The sequence below is a fragment of the Astatotilapia calliptera genome, chromosome 22 (genome assembly GCF_900246225.1).
Source record: "Astatotilapia calliptera chromosome 22, fAstCal1.2, whole genome shotgun sequence".
Classification (NCBI taxonomy): domain Eukaryota; kingdom Metazoa; phylum Chordata; class Actinopteri; order Cichliformes; family Cichlidae; genus Astatotilapia; species Astatotilapia calliptera.
The window spans coordinates 4981579-5005233 of record NC_039322.1 but is presented as its reverse complement, the minus strand read 5'-3'; the positions used below and the strand labels follow the sequence as shown (position 1 = coordinate 5005233).

Genomic DNA, 23655 nt, shown 5'->3' with positions numbered 1-23655 from the left:
TACAGTATTAAAACCTTTACTCATGATACAACAAACAGAAACGAGATTCAGAATTAATGACTGAAAAAAAAAAAGTTTCATTTTTTTTTTCTTCTTTCAGTCCCCAAAGCACACAATAGTCAATCAGCTCCACATGTACGATGGAGTAAGATACAAACAGGACAACGAACAGACACAAGAGAAAGAGAGAAATTAATAACGAGTGACAGATTCTTCCATTCTGATTTTACACTTCTCGTATTTGTTTAATACTTTGTAATAAACAAAAGATGAATAGCATAGATTGAAAAGACTGATACAAGAAACGAGACAAAGAAACTGTGTGTGAAGTTTTTAAAGTGAAGAGTAAACAATTAAGGAAGATTCTAGATCTACTGGAAAATAGTTTTCCTGCTTTTCTTCTTGATCAACAACCGAACACCTGATCTGGGTTCTTTAAGTCCCTGCCCTTCTTCTCCTCCCTCCTCGGCTCTCTGACCTACTCTTCGCGGTTCCTCCAACCTCAAACACAACCACCTTCTCCTTCAGTGGAGAAATCCAGTTCAGCTGATCCTTCCTATCAAGTTAATGCAACCAGATCCTGCTCACCACACCTATGCATTTTAGTGGGCTATGCACTGTTTTCTCTAAAGTTAGAACCCTATTTTCTCCCTCATAATCTAAAACAGACTCTGAAAAGCTTTTCAAACGTCCACTTTTAGCCAGACAGGTAACACCCAGCAGCAAAAATACCAAACCAAACCCAGCTTAAGAGCAGGTGGAGGACTAGGCTAGGCTAGCCCTCTTAAATCGTTCCTTATCCTAATTTCACTCATCGATGCATTCCCCTCTCCTTTATAAACCAAAGCAGATCTTTTCAGGCTATTAAGCACCAATGCACAGCTTGAGCACCCAGAAGGGTCCACAACACTGATCCACTCTCTCCTGTGACCAGCACGTCCCCTCTCCACACGTGCTATCATTCAACTCTTAATAGGGCCCCCGTTAGTAAGCATCACAGACAGGCCGAGGTGGGCATCACAACATATGACATGACAGACAAGCGCTGGGGACTGAGTGGCCCTGCATTTAAAAATGGCTGCAAACAGCTTGGCAGTGATAAATAAACCAGTGAAGGTGGTGGCGGTTTTGAGGCTGCACAGCACACTCTTTAGCACTCACTGATCAAACAGGAGGGGCCTTGGCGCCTGGGTTAAAACGTCCAATCAGACACGGTGATCAAATCTTCAGTCACAGCCCGCAGGGGGGGAAAAAGCATATTTATAATCAACGTCTTTATTCTCAAAAGTGAGTCATTTCAAAATGTAACAAAGATGGCGACAACAATACTGCTACACAGTCAAAAGGTCACAGCATGCGTCTGCCTTGAGTGCACAAGGTTGCAACGACAAACATTTTTGGCGGTGCGGCGCAATCCCGAGGCCCCTCGGTGGAGACCACAGATCGCCGCAGCTCTGCCGTCAAGTAAAGTAAGCAAAGAGGACAACACACCACGGGATCCCTTCGCCATAGCTCTCCAACACTTTGTCCCACGATAAGCTTCACATCCTTTTCAAACGGTCCGAGTCCATTCAGATGGAAAGCCCAACAATTTTCAGCCCACGTGGGTGACTGAATGTTAAGTTAAAAAAAAAAAAAAAAGGCAGTGGAGATGGGGCAGTACAGGAAGGAAGGAGGCTGGGCTGTACTGACAGGGATCGGGCCAATGAGCGAGTTCATCACCCCTCCAGCCTGGCTCCCTTTCCTGCACCATTTTATTATTTCACGCAACTAATTTATTTAACAGCGCTCAGCAAGTCACAGCCAAAGCTACAGTTTCTGCCAGTCAAAAGGCGCAGCTGCAGAGGATTCCATACACATGTGCATAAAACCTTACACACATACCTTAAAACAAAAGCTGAAAAACAAAAACACCCAACCACCAGCTTTTGCCAAGACAGCCTGAAAGCTTGAAACGTCTTAGCACGTAAAACCTGCAACGACTGTATCGCCGTTTTACTGTTTCTGTTTATTGTCTTCTAAATGCTAAGCTCATAGCAAAAAGTAAAGTAAAAAAATAGCATAGCACAACTTAAATACATTGCTGTTATATGGAGGGATGGGAATACCTAAATGATTTTACTGCCAATTAATATTAAGTTATGTAACAGACTAAGCTAAAATGAACTAATGCCAGAAACACAACAGATATATTGCATGACAAGTTGAACCACAATGAGTATACAAGTTGCATATTTTGACTTTTGAAGAATCACCAACAGAAATCGGCGTCCGTTCAGTCAACTCTGCATGTGTGTCTAGTACTTAATGTCAGCTAGTGAACCCTGCAGCACTGTGACTGGCTGTATAATGATTCCCATCCCAAGGTATAAACACAGTGCAGTAGCAGCAGGCTTAAACATTCAACAGAGGAAGCTCCAAAGCTAAAATCCTGCAGAGAAAGTTTCAAGGATATCAACCAACCAGAAGAGGAGATTATTCACACCATCACACATCCTGAAGTCAGCATACTCTCTGAGCGGCACACTGAGGGAAAAAAAAGCTTGTTTAAGGTAAAACCTAATCCACAGCCCAACTGTCTCAGGATAACCAAACCTGTGTCCAGACCACAGATTTCAAAGCTCAATGGCTGCAGAATCACTCAAGTCTCTATTATTTCATCTGAACCACCTCAAGTCACTAAAGCACTGAGACCATACTACAGCTTATACAGTACAAGAATGCTGGTAGATGCTCGTGCATCTCACCTAAATCATGAGCTTATCACCATCCCGCTTTGCTTGCTAATACATAACACGAGTCAGCAATGGTGCATAAGAGAATGAGCTTTCTCTGCATGTAGGAAATTAATGGACATCTGGAGACTACTTTGTTGAGTTGATCGTTTGTATGCAAGGAAAAAGAAGAAGTGAAACAAAACCAAACTCTAAGGTTAGACCAACTTATATGTTAAACACAACACCTGTTTTACAGGTCAACTGCCAGCCTCTATGTCCACATCACATGGGGGAGGCCGCGGATCCTCTCTGAGAAGTAGTATTTGGACTATTTGCAGGGCGGGAAGCTCTTTGCTCATTCTGGTAGCTGGCAGACCCCAAAATTCAACAGCTACTTCCACTGCTTCCACCAGGCAAACTGCTTCCTACAATTACAAAACAAACTAACTCTGGCTGTGACTGGTAGAGCACAGAGCCTTATCAGCCACAGCCAACAAGTACAAGCACTTTGCTGGTATTCATTTTCCAAAGTAAGGAGACTAAAATAAAGGCCGGGGTCATAAAAAAAAAAAAATGAAAAAGAAAACTTCAAGTGGGAGATTCAGTTTTAAGCTAGAGTGGAGAACGGCTGTCTGATTTGTCTGTGTACTTGCATACTGTAATTGCATTGATGTAAATGTGCAAGTCTTAAATGAAAAGACCGTATTCGTTATTTAGCACCTGGTAGAGGACACTTGTGCCTCTTCCCTGTAGAATGATACTGCAAAATGTGTATCTAATTTCTATTCAATGTGGTGACTAAAAAGAAGGCTAAACATACTTCAGAATGTCAACACTCTTTTAAATACTAACAAAAATGGCAGAAAATCTTTATGTGTACCCCAGTATTGCTCGCCTTTGAGCACGTGTAGACGGTTTAATTCATAGTTTTAATATCTCCTGATCGTGTGGTAGCTGCATTTGACTTTTCACTGTAATTCTCAGATTCAGTTGCTCACAAATTTCAATCACAGTAAATGTCAAGTGCCATTGTCAACAAAATCCAGCCAACCAATTACCAAGAACTACAGGAAACATTGGCAGAAGTTGGTGCAAAAGCAGCATTGAGGTGTGGTTTGGCCCTGGGCTCCAAAAGGTTCAATGGTGAAGGTTTAATGGTTGTCACATGGGAATCCAGTCCAATGTTGATTCAACAGCTAAAAATAGAGCTTTATAATTTGTTTGGTGGAGCCACATCTCTGACGTTCTCAAGTGTGAACAGGCCTTTGTTTTCACATGACTCCATTTTTTCTATTATTTACATCTACTGTACAAAAGGTTGCAAGCACCGAGCCCATACACAGTGAATAAAGTTTTGAAAGAGTAGGTAGTAGGTGTAGGATTTCCATTACATATAATCACAAGTTAATTCCAGGAGAAACAAGACATACACGAGGATCTTTGTAAACATGGGGGCATCTTCACCGATCTCCATCCTCAACACGAGATCTATAACGAGCTGTGGGCTGCAAAATTATGCCAATGGACAAATTATGCAAATCTCAGCTGCTGCTTTTTGTATTGCACAAACCCTGCTTTAACAGAGAGTATGGGTGCAGCACAGCATGCCTCTCAAACTACAATAACTGCTGGGTTAATTTACTGAAGAGTCTCCCTGAGCTGCAGGCCACTCAGTTTAGACAGACCGTTCAGTTACATGCAGAACTGCTCAGGGAGAAATTCAAATCATCTTCCTCTTTTGTGTTCAACACACAATCGATTAAAAAAATATTTTTGCTTTTAAAAAAAAACAAAACAAAAAACCCATAACAAATGGAGATGTTCAGCTGTGCTGCGTGTCAAGACAGTAACGGTAATATAGTCAGTATATTAGAGGTTAGCATCCAATCCAACATCCAATCTGATTATTATTTGTTCAGGACGTGACCGAACTTTTATAACAAATCACCACATGGGATTTGAAAATAACACAACAATAAGAAAATCCTACACTTAGTACCTTCAAGTTCATCTTAGATGTCTGAGATGGTCATTTCTAGGAAACAGAAACATTTACACAGTTACAATTCACAAAAGTGCATAAAAATGACCACCAGCAAGAGGAGCCGTTAAATGAATGGGAAGTTAAATGAATACTCTTTTTTTTTTTTTTTGCATGAAGCTGTACTTCCTGTGAGCCTCAAGCTGTTTAAACCATCTGCCAAAGTAGAGAAAAGGATAAAATAAAACTTAAAAAGAAAAGAAATTCAAGTCATTCTTCTTACAAAGCCCGCTGTGCGCACCAGGGCGGGAAGGACCATGTTTGGCTGTTCAGAGTCCTCCCAGCCCCCTTTTTCCTGGATTTCAAAGCCTTGGAAAAAGCTCTCATTTCATGAGTACAGTACTTCAAAATAGAAACTTAAACAAGTTTCAGCATGAATAAAAAGCATTAAACATTTCAATTTTTATAAGATTGGATGAGCTTGTTGGGAGGGTGTTTCTGCCTGTCCATTACAGGGCACCTCCTGACAAAAAAAAAAAAACTTTTGATGATGGACAGTTGATTGAAATGCTATGCACCTGATTTCAAGCTAAAATCAAACATGAATAACTAACCGGCTAGTGATGGATATAATATGCAGAGGTGCAACTGGCAGTAACCCAAGTAAAAACGGGGGAGGTACACCAGTTACACAGAAGCAAAAACCCACTGCGAGTTGAAGATGGGAAAACGGAAGGCTAACTTAAAATTAAGACATTTACTGTATATATAAGATAAAAAGGGCGTGTATTCCTTGAGTCATAACCCCTATGGAGGAAAACTGGATATGGGAAAACAAGTGAAAATCTGTGTGTCTCAGTATTAGGAAACTTATTTTCACAGCCATATTATCTGTGTATTAGTTACATCATAGGTCAATCCATGGTTGCAATCTGCATGCGTGTGTGTGTGTAGACAATTAGCCAGGGTGAATGTGTGTTCTTGTGTGTCCACCAGCAGGTGCTGCAGTTAAGTGAGGAAGAACAAGAAGAGCCAATGACCCAACACAGAGGGGTCGTGTTGGTAATCCTGGTGTGCACTGGATCCTGACCGGAACAAAGCTGGCTCCTCCTCTAGGTGAGCTGGTGAGGCGCCTCTAGCATCTCCATCAGGAAGGTGTCAATGGGCGTATCACCAATCAGTTTAAAGAAGAACAAGTGCTCCAGGCACTTCAGACCGATGGAGCGCAGTGCCGGGAGCCGGAGGAGGAGCTTTGCAAACCTGTATAACAGAAGGAACGATGAGGGACAAAAATGGCCACTGACCTGGTAATGTCTTAAAATCAATTAAAATGCACGAAAAATTGTGAATAATTTTTCAGATTGCAGAACGAAAGCATCCTGGATAATCTGTTAATATAATGTATTTAAGCAGAACTAACAGTTTGTGAAAACAATGTAGCTTGCCATCACCAGTGTGTGAATGGGTGGATGACTGGATATGTAAAGCGCTTTGGGGTCCTTAGGGACTAGTAAAGCGCTATATAAATACAGGCCATTTACCATTTACCATTTAAAACACGAGTTGGAATACATAAAATATCTGTCCATAATCACAATATCTAACAGTGTACAGCTCAAGTTATGCTTATAGTACACAGAATCTGCCCCCACTCTTGCATTGAGTTTCAAGTAACAAGATCAGAATCAGAATACTTTATTGATCCCTGGGGGTATCAGCAATACGACTACTTTATGCCAATCCGAGTTATCTCATACAACTAAACTAAAAAAATGAATTATAAATTGTTGTTTCATTTTAACAAAGTCAGTGGATTTAAGAGGACTTGATTAAATGCTGCCCAGGATTCTTGGCTGTTTTATAACTTTTCTGTTTTCACACTATGAGCACAAGTAAATTTGATCAAGATACAACATTCAGTTTGTTTGGTAACAGCCCAGAGACTAATTCAGAAAGGCAGACTGTATCAGCTGCTCTGTGCAGCGGTGATGAGTGTACGTGGGTATGTGTAAACAGCAGAGCCCACAGTGACTTCACCTCTTGTCTGTAGTCACATGTGCAATATCTTACCTTCCCTGCTGATCGGGATATTTCTGTTTGCAGTAAGACTCCAGAGATGCGTACACCCTCTCTCTTAGGAGCTCCACCTCACTGGAGTTGGACAAACCCTTAGCATCTTCAGGTAAAAACAGAATATTTTCATTATTTCAACAGTTTAAAATTTCTTCAGTTTTCCAGACTTTAATGAGTCTGTTTTAGTTTTCCCAATGACACTTTCACATGATTTTCAACATTGCACCAGCCCATGTACCTGGATTGAAGAGAATGATTGCTCGAAGGCAGCCCAGCTCTGTCTTGTCCATTTGCATGTCTCTCATTTTACTAACAAGCTCTGTCAAAACCCTGAAGAGAGGACAAGAGATATGCAAAGAGAGAAGTCCCAAATGGAGACAGTAGGAAAAAGCCGGGAGAGAGAGGGGGAGAAAAAAGAAAGGATTGTGCCAGTGAAGAATAAAAAAAAAGAGGGGGAATCGATAAAAATAGGAGAAAATACATGAGAAAAAGACAATATTAAGTGAAACAGAGAGACCAGATGGCAAAACCACTGCTATTTATGGTTACTTATTAATATAATGACTGTAAGTTAGGCCATGGCTGAACACTGCTGGTTCTGCAGCTGCACCGGTGACTGAATCTGTCCTGTCATGAAAATGGCTGGCAAATGTCAAAATCTACAATGACTGGAGATAAAAATGTTTTTAGTAATTTCTTGTTTAGTTTAAAACTTTAATTTGTGTCTTTCCCTCAACTGCTCATGGAGCAGAGACACTCGGGTCAGAAAAATATTTTTCATTTACCAAACACAGACACATAATTTGGACCAAAGCTTTTGAGAATAAACCCAAAATGTATTTAGTGAAGGGAACATATCCGGTTGTTGTCTCTGTTAAACAGTTTTTTTTCTTTTTTTAACTCTTCATTTCAAGTACAAAGCTGTGGCTGTGGGGACAGCAGACCCACCCATCTGCTGTTAAAGCCTCCTGTTTGAAAGGCACAACCAGTGAGAGGAGGTAAAACGGCTCGCTTCAGGCAGTGGATGGACTGAGGAGCTGCACAGAGGCCGAGGTGGAAATAATCCCCTGTAATTCCTAACAGTAATCCTTTTAACATAATTTAAGGTAAAAAAAAAAAAACTACTTTTCTAGGACTGTCACCAGCATTTTGATGAAATGCTCACTTTTAAAATAATTTCTTAAAATTAAAAGTAGAATGGCTATTTTTAATTTTTCACAACTGCATGAATAAATGCAAACAACTAACAAAAACACCGCCTAAACATGAAAATGTCACAATAACAACATTTTCAAACATTTCATTCAATGCATTTATCAATCTTTAGTAGATGTTGCGTTTTGCAATCTAAACTATTAAGCGTTTCCCCTCCAGGCAAACGAACTGAGTGAAAGAGGAATGGGATACAATTATAGAGTAAGAGGAAGAAGTGATGACTGTTAGAGACTGCTTATTTGCTTCTCCATCGTCCTTGATCAGAAACGAACATCTGTTTTTAATGACAGGGTTGTTTTTGTTAAACAGACACCACCTTAACCAACATTACGATGCACTGCCAAATCAATTGTTTTATGCACGGCAGCGCTCTGGATAAATGCCTTTCCCCCCCCTTTTTACTTGAGAAAGTGGAGGAAATGAGGAGTAATTTATGGGGTACACCCAGAGTACGTGTCATTATTTTTATACTACGGGTATTTCCCATCTGATGACAGCCAACAACACCTCCACTATAAATTAGGGGCTCTAAACTTTAACCGAGGACTTCGGTAATACAGTATTTGCTGTTCACAAAGGCAGTCCACACATTTAGTTTCACTCTGCAGTCGTCTAACCTAAATATACTTTAAGTTCTAAGAAAATGAAGTGCCAAAGTGCAAAACATTCAGTGACAGGATGCATTCAAAGCCACAAACAACACATGGTGTCTGACAGTACGCCGATCATTTACAATTTTAGTAGGTGATGTTCAGACTTGTATCCTGTTGTAAGAACCTGGCTTGCAGCTGTAAGGCTGCAGGAAAGTCTGACAGCATCAACGTTTCCACGTCGTTTGTTTGTTTGTTTTAAGGTAGACTTAAAGAGGAGGGGTTCAAGGAAAGTGTTTGTGTAGTGGGGTAATTACCTGTCAAATATGGCCCCAACCTCGGCATTGTGCGCCCTGTGTATTCAATCACAATGTGTTATTACAATGTCATTACACAGTTACAGTACAGTACTTTCTGTTCTGAGCCCTTCAGCTGTACAGGTAGTGCACAGGTAGTCCACGCTTACATGTGATGTGACATGGTTGTATTAAATGCGATGTCTGGTTTAAGGTTTGCTTTATTTGAAAATTTATTGTGCATGTACTGTTACATGTTGCTAAATGTGGACCTCTGGTAGAAATGTGATGTGCTTTATTACATTATAGTGTGTATATAGTATTCAATGATTTGCACATGTATTAAAACAAGCACAGGCTGTAACAGATTTTATGAGCCAAATGCAGGACAGCAGAAAAACATCTTACAGAAAGGGCCCTTCAACGTTTAAATGATTTTTCTAGCTAAATGTTAACAGATCTGCAAAGTAACCTGAGTAAATGTCACTGAACTGTGTCTGTTGGATGAAGAACAGAGGCTTGACGAGCAGAATACAACATTTAGGACAACAAATTAACCACACACAAAAAAGGAAAATAAAACATCAGTAAACAGAAAACACATTTAAAACAGCACAAACACAACAACAAAGTAAAGCAGAGATGCTTTCTACCTTTGTCATCGATTTATTTTCACATAAATGTGGAGTGTATGTAGGCAAAAGGTCACTGTGTGCTTCTTTTCTGTGTGTGTGCTCATTGCGTCATCTTTCCTCTTGGCCATCTAGTCAGTAGCAGCATAATAATATACTAAATTTAACTGTTCAGTAGCTTCTTTGAATGAGGTCAGCAATGACCATAATTTAGTATTCAACTGAATGAAACACTGCTAGGCAAGGACTGGGTCTGCTTGCTCTAGGAAAGGGTCATTGACCAGGAAAGCAAACAGGAAAGGATGTGCAATAATCAATTTACTTTCTGCCTGTCCAAACTCAAAAGAAAGATGGTACCTTTCAAAATAAGACACCAGAGTCATGGTACTATTAAGACTTACATCTTTTAAACCTACATCGTATTAATCTGGACCTGCTCAGCTTTTGTGTTTGCTGAAATTTGTCCGTTAGTTCGTGTAGTTAAATGATGTGTTTTTCAGTTTGAGTTTTGTGTGGAGTTTCTTTCTTTTCTTTTTTTTTTAAAGAGCTTGTGGTATTTTACACTTCAGGGCCATTAAAGCAAAACGTCTACAGCGAGTAATGTGTTACAAAGAAATATCCACATCCTCTTTCATAAAATATGGTTCAGTAGACTCAAACAGATGCTGATGCCAAGCGGAAACAGAAGCCTGCTGCTAGTAGAGAGCAGTGCTATGAGAAAATGACCTTTGAGCCATTTGCAACAAGCCCAGCATGATTTGAACTAAACTGGATTTGAAGCCAGGATTAACCATTTGTAGCAAATTAGTAATCTATTAATGTGCAACTACTGTGAATTAAAACACTGTGATCAAGCCAAAACTTTAGATAAGATTAACCAAGAGCTGCAATACGCATACTGTTTTTTAAAATCGAGGCAAAAGCCGTCTGACATCCCATCATGACATGAAACACGTTATTTCACCTTACCTAAGTATTAAATGCATCAACTGCAAACAAACAGTGCACCATTTTGTTCTGGGTCCTCGTCCAGCAAACCTCTCGGCTATGAGGGGAAAACCCCCGCTCAGCGCAGCCACACATGCCTGGGGTGCGACTTGGCGGTCAGTCGGGGAAATATACCTCCTTCATGAAGCTGGCAACTTTTCAATCTTTGGCCTGCGGTCATAAACGCTACGTGGATTGTGATCTGATGGTTTCTTGTAGACACACTGGAGTTTGCACCAGAACTTTAATCATTTATAAATGTGCCAGAAGGGTCCGTTTGTATATCTGCATCCATATTAAAGCCCGATAATTCAAAGAACATAAAGTTTGACATCTTTAACTTATAATTAAATCTGTTTATGCATGTTAAGCCAGTCGTACTGAAATTGTGTGTGTGGGGGGGGGGATAATAAAAAGGGAAGATTTAACACCTTTTAACATACTTACGGCCTCTAAAACATTCTGCACAGTAATTAAATTATAGTCACATATTTTTAAAGACATTTCCATTTCATATTTGCACATAAGATTGTACATTTGCCAGCCATTACCACATTACCAGATTATACAATGAGTGATATGCCACTGAGTGTGCAGGAGTTTGCATGCATGCCTATTGCTAAGTATTAGTCACCAGCCTCCCTGGCATGCGCTGTGATCCTACAGGCAGCACTACAGAAGCAAAGTCTCTCAGCCAATTACAGCCAATGCAGAACACAGCAGCTGCAGCCAGCCAAAGATGAACACTGTAACCTCGATTCTTGTTCACTATCCAGAGAAACCAAAAGGGATTTCATTTTGGCTTTCCAGGATCTGCTTATTTTACTATGTAGTACATGATTTTATACTGCATACATGTAGACGTAGTACACTTGAGATTCAAAGTAGAACGGCTTCTGAAAATGCACTTATATAACAAAGCTAAAACCCTCTAGTGAACACAATGTTTTGGTTTCATGCCTTCTTCTCCTTAAAGCTGCAGAGAGTCCCAAATGTTGTTTGTGTATCAGAGTTGCACCATTTGTGTTTCCATACATTGTGGCATTACCTGTCAAAGATAGCTCCAACACCTGCACTGTGGGCACTGTTCCTGTGGACATGCAGGCCTGTGGCAAGTAAAATCCCGTCCTTCACCGAGATGGAGCGATGGGAGAACGATGCAATCAGGAGCTCATTCCAGCCTGTTGAAAAGTTGGTGTCTCAGTATCTTTAATGAGGTTTATTTCATGTTTAAAAAACAAATACATTAAACTGCAGTGGCTAATACATGAGACAGATCCCCAGTTCAAGACTAAGACACACAAACCCAGCCTCAGTGGGTCACAAGCTACTGTGCTCCTGCAAAGCCCAGAAAAATGGGAGCGATCAGGCAGAACACTCATCATTAAATGTGTGCAAAATCAAAGACACGGATCCATTCAATGTGACAACACATCAGAAACAAGAGATTACCCAAATTTACTGTACTTCACAAAGCACAAAAAGCAGAAAATGCCAAATACCCTTGCAAAAATAGTGTGCAAGTTTATGATTAGCTTTTCTTGGCTGTAGTGGCTGCTGTTGTAATAACTGCATCAAATATACTGCTCAATAAATAGATAAGTAAATAAATATGGGAACACTTAAATGAAACATGATTGATGAAATAATTATTCAAGTTGAAAATCTTTACTGACACAGTGTGAAATTTATTGAGAACAAGACGTAACAATGGATCTTGAAAACCAAAATAATGAAATCAAAATAACATCAAAGAGTTAAACTTAACATTGTTAAATTGTTTCCTGAATTTCTTTAATAAGCAAAAGTGATGTTTGCATTCTTCTTTGATGCACAAGTGAGGCTAAAAGCTGCACTGGAAGTTTTAAGATCGGGTTACAGGACAATATAGAAAATCCTGAGAACTAAAGATTATGTAAGATTAAAATGTTTACATTTTGATGGATAGACCATATGGTGTACTTTATATCAATCCATGCATGGTGAAGATCAAACTGTAATGCCATTGTTACAAAGAACCACAAAAAATGTTCATTGTTTGCAACAACCGCCCTGTTATTTGTGCATTTTTAAAACTGTTGGAGTATATCATGATAGTTTTAACTAAGAGTAAAACCAGTAGAATCTCATCTGAGTTATTAAACCGGATCAAATCAGTCTGACTTACCTGCACGTAGCAAGATGACCTGGTCATCCAGGGGCAGCTCTGAGAAATGAGGGATCCTCTTGGCCCACTCCACCAGCGTGAAGAGCTGCTTGTCTGCTGCCTGGCAGATGTTGGTGACTGGATCGTTGGGCTGAAATAAGCAGATTTACAGTATTAGTGGTAGTGATTTCATTGCAGCTTTAATGCATTACTATGTGCCTGTGAATAATATTAAAACTAATCTGACATCTAACAGTAACTGTATCACGCAAAGCTCAAGAAACACAAACGTGTAACTGCTATAGAGTTTGTTTAAACTCAGACTTCCTTTGATAATTATTTCTATTGTTAAAAACATCTAAAGGGTTTATTTCCACCCCCAGGCTACTCACAGAGCTGCCGCCTGAACTTCCATCTGCATGCAGCTCTGTCTTCTGCTCTACGGCCATCTCTGCTTCCAAAATCTTCTCTACTGGCATCTCCTCGTTGACTGCACTGGTCGACTCCACGTCACCATCTCTATCCTTGTTCCTCTGCCGCTCCTCTTGGACAGCTGCAGGACAAGGGAGAGAGGAACACAGGGGAAAACAATAAAAGGGAAGAAGGTTGGAAGGGAGGAAAAAGTAGGAAGAGCAGAAAGGAGAAAAAAATGCAGGTGGGTAAAATGAGTGAATGTATGTTATTATGAGAGGAGGAAAAGTACACAAGCAGAGGAATGGCCGAGAAAGCAAATGATTTGGGTAGGCAGGCAAATGTGGAGAACAAGAATAAACAAAGAATGAGCCAAGGTAAATAAAGTGAGAGATGCAGAAAAGGAGATTAACAGATAATGTGTGAACAATGAGGGATAAAGATTGGTGTAGGAAGAGGTGAGCATACAAAAGGAAAGAAGCAGAAAGATTCAAATGAATTTGGAAATATGAAAAGAAACAAACAGCAGGGAGAGAGAGGCACATGTATACACAGTTCATAAAAAGTCTCTCATACTGTCTTTCATACTTCTTTCAGGTCCACAACTAAGGCAGAAATAGACCAATTAAGACATACCACATAAATTATTAACAAACCATTTTATAGACAATAAGGAAGAAATTACAGTGAAATCAAACTCAGAGTGTAAGCGCTTTTTCCTAGATTGAATTCCAATTCCAGGCAATTAACAGTTAATGGCTGGAACAAAGTTTTTGGAACTATTAAATCCCTGCTGTAATAAAACTAGGTTTCTATTTTCATAAAATTCAAGCAATCTAGTTATTGCAGACAGTGCCCATGTAAATACAATCAATATAATTCCATGAACTCTACTTTCCCTTTTCATGAGGTATTAAAAAGCTGTGTTTAATAAAAAATATGGTTTTATATTCACTTTAGATGACCCATTTCTGTGGGAGTTTTTTAATATACACAGTAACCAGATTTTTTTTAAAAGAAATAAATGCACAGTTACGTTAAAATAATCAAATTCATAGTCCGTTACAAATGATTTGCAGTCAAATGTTTTGACAGTCTGATATCCTACAGACATCAGCAGATGCAGATTATGTGACTTGGCCGCTTTGGTTTGTTTAAAGTACCAGATTTATGCCATTGACCTGAATTTTGTAATATGATTTTTTTTAAATAAAGCCTGTTTCATAAGTGTACAAGCTGACAACCAGTTGCTGTTGTGGCAGTCCTAAAGCCATTCAGCTGCCACTCCAGTGATTCTCTTGTCCACCATCCTGGACTAAAGCTGGCGACAGTAGTTCTGGTTCTGCTTGCTGGGAGATCTGCTGTGAGCTGGAAGGCTACTGAAACCAGAAACCGCAGCAGGTGGAGGACTGGTTATCTGCCACTACGGCTAGCTCACTAAGGCGGCAGAGCAGAACAGAACCGGGACTACCAGTGCCAGCTCCAGTATGAGACAGTGAAGTGGCGTCTGTCTGCAGTGCAAGACAACAGCTGGTTGGCTAATTAAAAGAATCTGGATACGTATCCTCACAGTATTCTTACTACGGTACTACCAAGCATCAGTTTATTCTTAAATAAATGTTTCCACACGGTTGAGGACCTCTTCTGTAAGTGTGACTCTACTGGGCTGCACCTGGTTAAGAGCAAAGAATAGGTAACTTAAACTAGTGTAACGATGACTGAACGAGTGGGCATACTCAGCAAACTTTCCCTGTAACCATGAAGGTTAAAAACACATGGGGAAGTAATTCAAGGCTGGCACTGGTCCTCCTCTCAGCACTGGCAAGAAACAGTGGAAAAATATTTTAAACTAGCTGCTCCTAATTGATAGGCAATGTAATATCTCTGCTTCCTGCTCACTCATACAGGCACAGACACACACCCCTCCCTCCCTCTTCTCCTTACATCTGTCGTTCATCTTGGCCACTACAGAAGGAGGGTGGGGGAGAGAGATCGAGAGGAAACAAAAAGAGGAAGAGAGGGGGAAAGGGGTTAGTGTTTACAAGGCTTACCCACCCCCATCTCCCTCTCTACCACTCTTTACTCGCTCTTTCTATCCTCCATCGTACACATATTAAAGCCTTTCCAGTCATGGAATATGTAGCATTGCTGCTTTATCAAGCTCATCAATTAGATTTGGATGATTTGTGACATTTAACAGGCAAGAATAGAAAGCAGAGGAAGTTGCATATAATTTAAGAGATCATTACAGTCCCTTTAAGATACAAGTCTTTTCCATAATCAGCACGATTTGAGATTAGCTCTCTAATCTGAGTGTCAGGCAGAGATTACACTCCCTTGCAGAAGTACATGCAAACAGCTGCAGACAGAGGAAGAATAGTTACTTCTATTCAAATTAGAAGGAGCGCTGACAGCTACACAAAGCTTTGCGTATAACTTCTAATGTTGAAATTTGTGTCACGCGGACAATCATGCTGCAGCAGATAGAAATACAACATTTGCGTCAGCAACATTTCCAGCAGCTTTACTCAAATTTGCAGCGACCGAATGATGCCTGGAATCACATGGAAGCTTGTTAAGAATAATTTATTTTGTTTTTATGACTGGTGAGGAAAATATACAATAAAGTTATCTCATATGAATTGGTTCTGATTTTTTGCATGCCTTCCATTTTGATTGCTCTGATTGGACAGATCTAGTGGGGTTGCCATCGTGTCTGTTACTGTTAACTGACCTGCGTTCTTATACAGGCACGAGACCAATTTGTTAAACCGTCATCAGATTAAGACAGAAGTGTGTTTTTAAATAGTTTTTACACATGTATTGCAGCCCTCAACTTCTCTATATTGTTATTTCACAGCACAAACCACAAACACAGTGAGTGTGACTCACTGTCGTTAGCTTGCCACTTCCCTTGTAAAAAGGTGGACTGTGGTGATGTGCAAATAACTCTGGTACATAGTCCAGAAGATTTACCTCTACTGAAATGATGTCATTAGTGCTGCCTACTGAACACACTAAGCAGCTTTCTCACCCTAAACCACATGGAGTAGCGCTAACGTGTGAAAACAGCTTTAATTAAAGGAAGAATATTTGAAAGCAGATGTGTTTAATTGTATTTTTATGGTATATCATCTCTCGGCTGGCCTGGGAACGCCTTGGTGTTCCCCCGGATAAGCTGGAGGAGGTGGCTGGGGAGAGGGAGGTCTGGGCCTCTCTGCTTAGGCCGCGACCCGGCCTCGGATAAAGCGGATGAAGACGGATGGATGGTATATCATAGCTCTTAAAATGTTGGGTAAAGTTAAAAAATTAGGCTCAGAGTTAGGCTGCAGAAACTGCAGATTATGCAGACATTAGGTCCCACAGAAAGCATGCTGCCTCGAATATTCCTAAATCTGTGCCGTCTTAATACTCCACAACCACAGTGACAATATCAGCAACAACAGTGGTGACATACCTTACATTTAACTTGCATTAAGTCATTATCAATGTTCATAAAATTTGCATTGTACAACGCTAAGGAATTCAGTGCTAATCTAATAATAGGACACGAGAAAGCACAGGGTGCAATATGGTTAGCTTACTTACACTGCTCAACTCTAAGACGCTTAGCAGCAGATAATCTCAGATGGGCCGGCTTGAAATGGATATAACGTAACTTTCAGTGTTAAGACACTTGTACAAGGCAAGATACAGATTAGTAGATGTTTGTAAAGGTTTCATAAGGACAGCAGTGAGAATTCTGAATGGCGTTTGATGTTTCGTGCTAATTGCCATGTCATCCATTTTAACATTGTTATTGTTTAATAACTGTTAACAAGGCATGAAGTCTGAGGTAGTGTTCAGGCTGTGTCAGACTGAACTACAATGCACACAAAAACACAGCAGAGCAACCACAATGGAAGAAATGCGCACTTTGATAACTTCACACAAAATCTGGCAAAGCACCAGTTTTGAGCAGGGTTGTACCGAGATGTGAGCTTATTTATTTGTATTTCAGAAAAATGTTTATTTCCTCTTTTCACTTCTTTGTTTTCACTCTCCGTTCCTTCACTCGTGCTTCGGCTCACTGAAGCTGCTCTCCATTTCTCTCTCTCACCCTTTGAATGGGGACATTAGGGGCCAAGATTCAATGCTGTGTTTACAAACAGTAACCAAAGATTTCTGTGGCATACTTTAAAGTAACCAAACTGATTTTTACAAACTATTGCGCAGTGTGACTGTGAGGGGCTGGCTCAATTGCTTCATGTTGGCTACTCCACCAGTCAGAAATGATCACTGCTGCAAACCCCACCCATTACATTTTCACAAGTACAAGGCAGGGACTTTTTTGGAAGTTTAAAATGGAACTTAATTTAGATGCTGGTTCCTGCAGCAAAGGCACCAAGGCCGAAACACAACACTGGGCCAATTGAAAGCGCCTTTGAGGACATTACTCTTGGCCTTTTGTTATACAAGAATAGATTGCAAAGCTAAATCAGCAACACTCTTGTTCAACTATTAACAGTAAAAAACCTTTTAAACCTTTAAAAAAAAAAGAAAGAAAAGAAATTGGTGATTTTATAATGGATTTTAGGACACTGCAAGTTGTAAAGGATGCAGAAAGTATGTTGTGTGTGAATATTTGGCTCTTTGTGTATTTAACCTAAACTTGTTTGGATAAACAGGAATAACACAGAGAAGATTAAGAACAAGCCGATTACAAGGCCTTTTCCTGCTGGCTCACCTTCTCTCTTCATGCCCATGGCCAGGCACTTCTGATAGCGGCAGTACTGGCAGCGATTCCTCTGTCTCTTATCCACAATACAGTCTTTATTGTCCCGACAGGTGTAGGTCAAGTCTTTTCGCACAGTTCTTTTGAAGAAACCTTTGCAGCCCTCACAGCTGTAGACTCCATAATGCTTACCTAAGAGAAAGGGGAAAAATTGCTTTTAATCATAGATGAAACTAACTCAGAGGCAACACAAAGAAAGTAGCTGTATTTTAGACGTCTACTCACCAGAGGATCTATCTCCACAGATGGAACAAAGACGTTTCTGGGAAAGCATCGGCCCAGGGCTGTGAGATGACAGCTGTTTCAAGCCCAGTGGAGGTTTCACATCATCGGAGCTGCTCACTGCATGAAGCCCCGACATCGACACTGTTGAGTTGATCTGAGAAAGCAACAGAAAAGATGCAGAATGCAATGACAACCAGGCTTTTTATGATACATTATTCACTATTCCCTTTTCATCTCTGTAAGAATCCAAAGACTGTGTTTAATATTACGATCTAGACTGCACTATAAACTTTAGAGGACACTGAAAATGAAACATGGGCCCTTTGCAACTAATTTTTTAACCTACTTACTCTTCTCTCTCTGCCATATGGTTGAAAACAGACAGCTATTAGAATCTTCCATGTAAATAACAAAAAACAGAAAACAATATAAATGGGCTCATAACAAAGAACAAACATTCCTGATATCAAAGACAAACACTAAAGCAAAAACAGCATTTTTTAAATACTTTGTGTTTAATGTTGAGCATATACAACGTGAAATATTTTGAATGACACTGATTTACAGAGTAAAGTTGGTTTAGCCATCACTTTAGCTGGAGCAAGCTCTAAATCCTACAAAATGACGGATACATCCACATGTACTGAACCATACTAAACAAAGCAAAATGTCACCTGGGGGCTGCTAATTGGGCCGTAACCCACTGACGGTGTGCCAGGTAGGCAGGGAGACCCCAGCGAAGAGCTGATAACAGAAAAGGGGGAACCAATGCTGCTGATGGGGCTATTGACCCCGGCAGTGGTGATGGGGGGCAGGGAGGTCATGGAAGCTGCAGCTGAGGGAACCAGCGGAGGGGAGCGCTGGCCCGAAGGTGGGGAGGACACAGACGAACTGTCTGGGCTGTGGGAATCTGATAAGAGACAGCAAGATGAACAACACAGTAAATTTCATTATTCATAATAACAGCACACAGCAAAAATGCCTAAGTCTATGGATGGCTTTCTCTGTGATGTTTCATCAGTTAGATGTGTGTGAAAAGTATGGAAAACAAACTGCATTACGTGAGAGCTTACACTAAGAAAATATAAAACAACTGCTTAACACTTTAGTTCAACAATACCTAAAGTAACTTAAGCCTTTAAGTCATCAGGAGCTCCACAATATTGTCACATGACAAAACTAAAAACATTATTTCTACAAGGGATGTTGCAACGTGGATCAAGCTTTTTTATAAGCTGCTTTACAACCATGCAACCCCATCAGTAATGTCCATCCACCGTTTGCTCTTCCTGTCATATGGAGTGCAAGGATCAGTTCCCCAGCAAAGCTCAGTTGAGTCACTTGTTTACATTTGGGTCACATGTCACCAGCAGGTAGGATCGACTCCTTCACAGCTTGGTTGTAGTCAACAGTTTGTTTCGGCCTCAAGTGGTTTCCACCGTTATCAGGAACAGCTTCCCTGCATAATTTGCAAAGCACTGTGCTTTGTTGGAGCTTGCTGAAGACGCTCCTTTTTTGAGCGGTAAATTATCATTGGATGCAGACACGGGGCTCCTACTCGTACAACAGATGTGCCCAGGCTCATCTCATTTAATTATATCATGATGTCCTCCTGAGACCCAGCCTATTCATTTATGTCCTCTGTAATGGAAATTTGTTTTTGGTCTATATCTTTTGACTTATTACTAAAGCTACCCTACTAAGTCCTGATGTGCTCAATTTAGGACATCCTTACCTTTCCAGTGATATCTCGTGTGACTGGGTGGCCTCTTTTAGCTCCATAGAGGCAGGAAATTATAAAAAAAAAAAAACGTTAAACTGAAAGATACTTTTTTTCTTTGGTTCTCGGGAGGATATGCCATTTCTATATACGTAAAGATACCTGTGTTATCATGGATGAGGTGATATAAATTTCCCTTTGCTTTTAACATTGACTTTAGGGCGAAATTAAGTCAAATCGAACTCAGTAGTTATTCCTTACATTTCTAAAGGAAATAAAAATTCTTACTACAGCAATTTGCATGAGTTTTAGCAGAAATGTGTGTTTGTTCTATGTTATTGGTGCAATATGTGAAAAATATGAATATTAATATGAATAAATGTACCTCATTTGTCTGAAGACCCTATTTGACTATGTAAATTGTGTTCTTCCCCATCATCATTCCTTAAACTAGTCTGTCCCTTCTACAGCTGGCTGTGCTGCATTCTTGCTGCTGTGGGCGATGTACTGGCTGCCGTCTGATGTAATCACTCCCCCCCCCCCCCCTTTCCCCCCCCCAGGAACAAAAATCAGGGAATCACGTTGTCTCATAAATCATCTACTGCAGGCCAGGAAGAAAACAGTTATTTCAAAAACAAATCAACAAAGTCAACGAATTGTGCCTTACATTACTCAGATTTGTGTGTGTGTTTAATTTTAAGTGGTGCATACTTTCTCAGCTGTTCATGTATTTCAGGGGAAAATAAATAAATAAATCCCCATCACTGGCACGAGTTGTTATTACTTTCCTGGCTTGGGAATAAAGGTTCAAAGTGCTGATAGTCTGAAACGTTTTGGATCGAGGTTAATGAAAAACAGAATCAAAGAGTGAAGAGTGCCTTCTTTTTAGCACAGTAACAACTTTATGATTGCCTCACAGTGAATTATATACATAATTTATTTTTTAGCTTTGACATGTTTTTATAGTACATTGGTTAATTCTATTCCTACATTAGAACCGGCAAGTTGAACACCGATTCAATCAAATGGGAGATTTTATTTTTAACAGTAAAACAATTATTAAAACCTACTTACTTTTAGAAGAATGGCAGATGATATTTTGGACACCACACACTGATTTATTTAAAAAAACAAAAAACAAAACACTTCTACCTGGTCAGCTGTGTCAGATGTAACACATAAATGGTAAACGGCTGTATTTGTATAGGGCTTTACTAGTCCCTGAGGACCCCAAAGCGCTTCACACATCCAGTCATCCACCCACACACACACACACACACACACACACACACACACACACACACACACACACACACACACACATCTGTTTAAGCTTTAGCACTGTGATGTTTAAGCAAGTCTTGTTTTAGTTTCTGTTCCTTCATACCACATATCTTTCATAGCTACGATTTTACAACAGATAATAATGTAACATTGATCTATTATTAACACTAGTTTCCAGATGCAAGTCATCTAGACAATAATCCTGTCTGCAGTGCTGAAAGATTAATCTTTGCACATTAGTTCTTCCTTTTGCTTACCTCTGCTGTCTCCCATGATGGTGGTTGGGGCACAGGGGCTGACTGACAGCTACAAGCCGACGTGCTTCCGTCTCTAACAGCCCGATATCAAACTCTAGACCGCGGACTGAGGCCCGGGCCGGAGTTTTTTTGGGAACCCAAAAACGGCTCTGAAATTCCAACAGGAGAAATAGCACCGTATAAAACAGGAGTGTGACACAGAGGGTCCATTTTGGCATAAAGATGCAAAACAAAACTATCGTGGCTCCTATCTTTACACGGCTGTGAATTCTACCTGTGCTTAGCATTAGAAATATTTGCGTATTTGATGCATTTTAGGTGATTTTACGTAACGTTACAGCTGGACGTTTTAAAGCAGCCAGCTGCTCAGCTGATGCCAAGATTGTCTTTTACAGTACAGATCGAAACACCCGTGTTATATTCCGCAAATAAGCAGCATGCTGATCCCAAAACACTGCTCATCTTATCTGGGTTCAACGAGGTGAATAAAACACCCCAAACCAAATGAGATGGAGCCCAGACAGATGGCAACAACCCATCGTTTCTCCACGCTAGCCAACGTTAGCCAAAGCTCGTAAACTAACCTAGCTAACTTGCAATGTCTGTGACTACCGAGAAGCAGAGTGGCTTGTATTACATCAAAATCAAGTGGCATTAGACCGATTAACACTTCCGTTAAAGCTAACAAGCTCTGGTAATAAATTGCGTGAAAAGCATAGTTTAAGTTGGCAAAACAAGCCTATCGCTAAAGCTAACTACACTTAGCTACGTAACTTGGCTAGCATGCTAGTTACCACGAAAGCTTCGAAGGAGAGCGAAACTACCGAGAACAAGCCACCCCATCACCCAGTCCTTCTTCCCCTAACTATGCAATCTTTTTAAAAACATGCTGAATATTTTAAGTAAATATTTCGTGCAAATAAATGGAAGTTACTAACGGTTTAGCGGCTCAGCTTCTCCGCATGAAAAGATGTGGCGACTAGGCCTCGTGTGTGTCTGTCTCTCCCCCCCACTTTGCCTCGTAGTCAACCCTCCCTCCCCCTGCAAGGATGAAAACATGATGATGATGGTGGAGGATTTGGCTTAGTGCTCTCTCACAGCTCAACGCTGGCTTCCCTTGCTTCTTAAAGCAGGACGTGGACTGTGCGGAGTGTTGTGCCCCACATGTCACTGAGTGAGGGAGACAACATCCAGCGAGAGGGTCAAGAGGTCAAGACTAGTTCAGCTCAGTATGTCAGCTGCATAGATGAAAAGGTTACTGGCAGACACTGAGAAATCAATGCTAATCATAATAATCCTTTATAGCCTTTGTGGTCAGATTCAGTATTCAAAACACTTAACTACCTAATTATTCAAAAATATTCTTTTGTTATTGCAGGAGGTGCAGATATGTAAGGCATACAGAAGAGACTGATGGTTGAAAAAGAAACATGTTAGTGGCTGCTTTGCACCTGCAAAGGTAAAAAAGAAACGATTTTTCTTTGTGTTATCAAGAAAAAGCTATGCATGTCCCAATACAATGCAAATTCAGCTGTGTTTACCACAAATGTACTTTTTATTCATTGTAAATATATCAGCTGTGAAAGTTATTAATAGTTTATATTCTCAACAGCTGCATTGGCAACAACAGAGAATGTTCAAGCAGATTTGTTTTCTGTTATTGATGATCTTTTTTCCCATTTTCCTTTTCAAAAGGGGTGTTGGAAAAGTCTGTTGCTTTATGTAAAAGGGAAATAATTTAGAACTTGATGAAGCATCTACAATCAGTTTATATAAACATAAAAGAAACAGCAATGAGATCTGAGGAGAAGTCACATAATTTGTAATGATTTCACAGTGCTAAGGTGACTCAAGCGTAGATGCCTCTATTCATACATTAACACTAGTTAAATGCAAGATTTCTTCTTGATGGAAGAAATCCATCAGTGAAGAAATGCTGGCACTCACAATTGTCACAGTTTTTGTTGCTTTTGCCAAAATTAATGTTTATATATCTGTCATACATTAGTCTTTTGGGAATGTTTATCAAGGTAACAGCTTAGTTTAGTTAGCTTACTCAGCTTTTAGTGTTTGTGTCTGAGATGTATCGACATTACTAGCTGGCTGAACTGGCTGAGTTCAGATTTATTAGTTTAGAATGAGTGAAAAACGTTCCCTGTCATGCTTTTCTTGCTTTCATGTGGTCTGCCAGCCTGTGCATTTTACCTAGATTAATTAATTATACCATCAATGAACTGCAGTTTTGACATTGCTTACATTTTGACATAAAATATAAGAAATAATCCGTTACATTTTGAAATATTAGAGCCAGAATGTGTGTGAATGTTACAAATTTACAAACCCTAGT

The 23655-nt window shown here is 40.1% G+C and overlaps 1 protein-coding gene across 5 annotated transcripts; it reads right to left on the bottom strand.

Moving 5' to 3' along the window:
• Positions 1 to 22514, bottom strand: rxrba (retinoid x receptor, beta a). 5 transcript variants are annotated; one of them, XM_026157116.1, is made up of 13 exons: positions 22247 to 22514; positions 21309 to 21457; positions 18722 to 18957; positions 18048 to 18201; positions 17775 to 17954; positions 14993 to 15013; positions 13030 to 13190; positions 12659 to 12788; positions 11540 to 11672; positions 8894 to 8929; positions 7010 to 7101; positions 6769 to 6874; positions 1 to 5958 (listed from the first exon to the last, which is right to left on the bottom strand). In XM_026157116.1, the coding sequence occupies exons 2-13, from the start codon at positions 21322 to 21324 to the stop codon at positions 5811 to 5813; spliced, it is 1413 nt and encodes a 470-aa protein (XP_026012901.1). In that variant the 5' UTR covers positions 21325 to 21457; positions 22247 to 22514; the 3' UTR covers positions 1 to 5810. The 5 variants fall into 5 exon arrangements, with proteins under 5 accessions (XP_026012901.1, XP_026012902.1, XP_026012904.1 ...); XM_026157117.1 differs by lacking the exon at positions 14993 to 15013 and having other exon boundaries at positions 22247 to 22513; XM_026157119.1 differs by lacking the exon at positions 8894 to 8929 and having other exon boundaries at positions 22247 to 22512.
• Positions 22515 to 23655: the final 1141 nt, after the last annotated feature.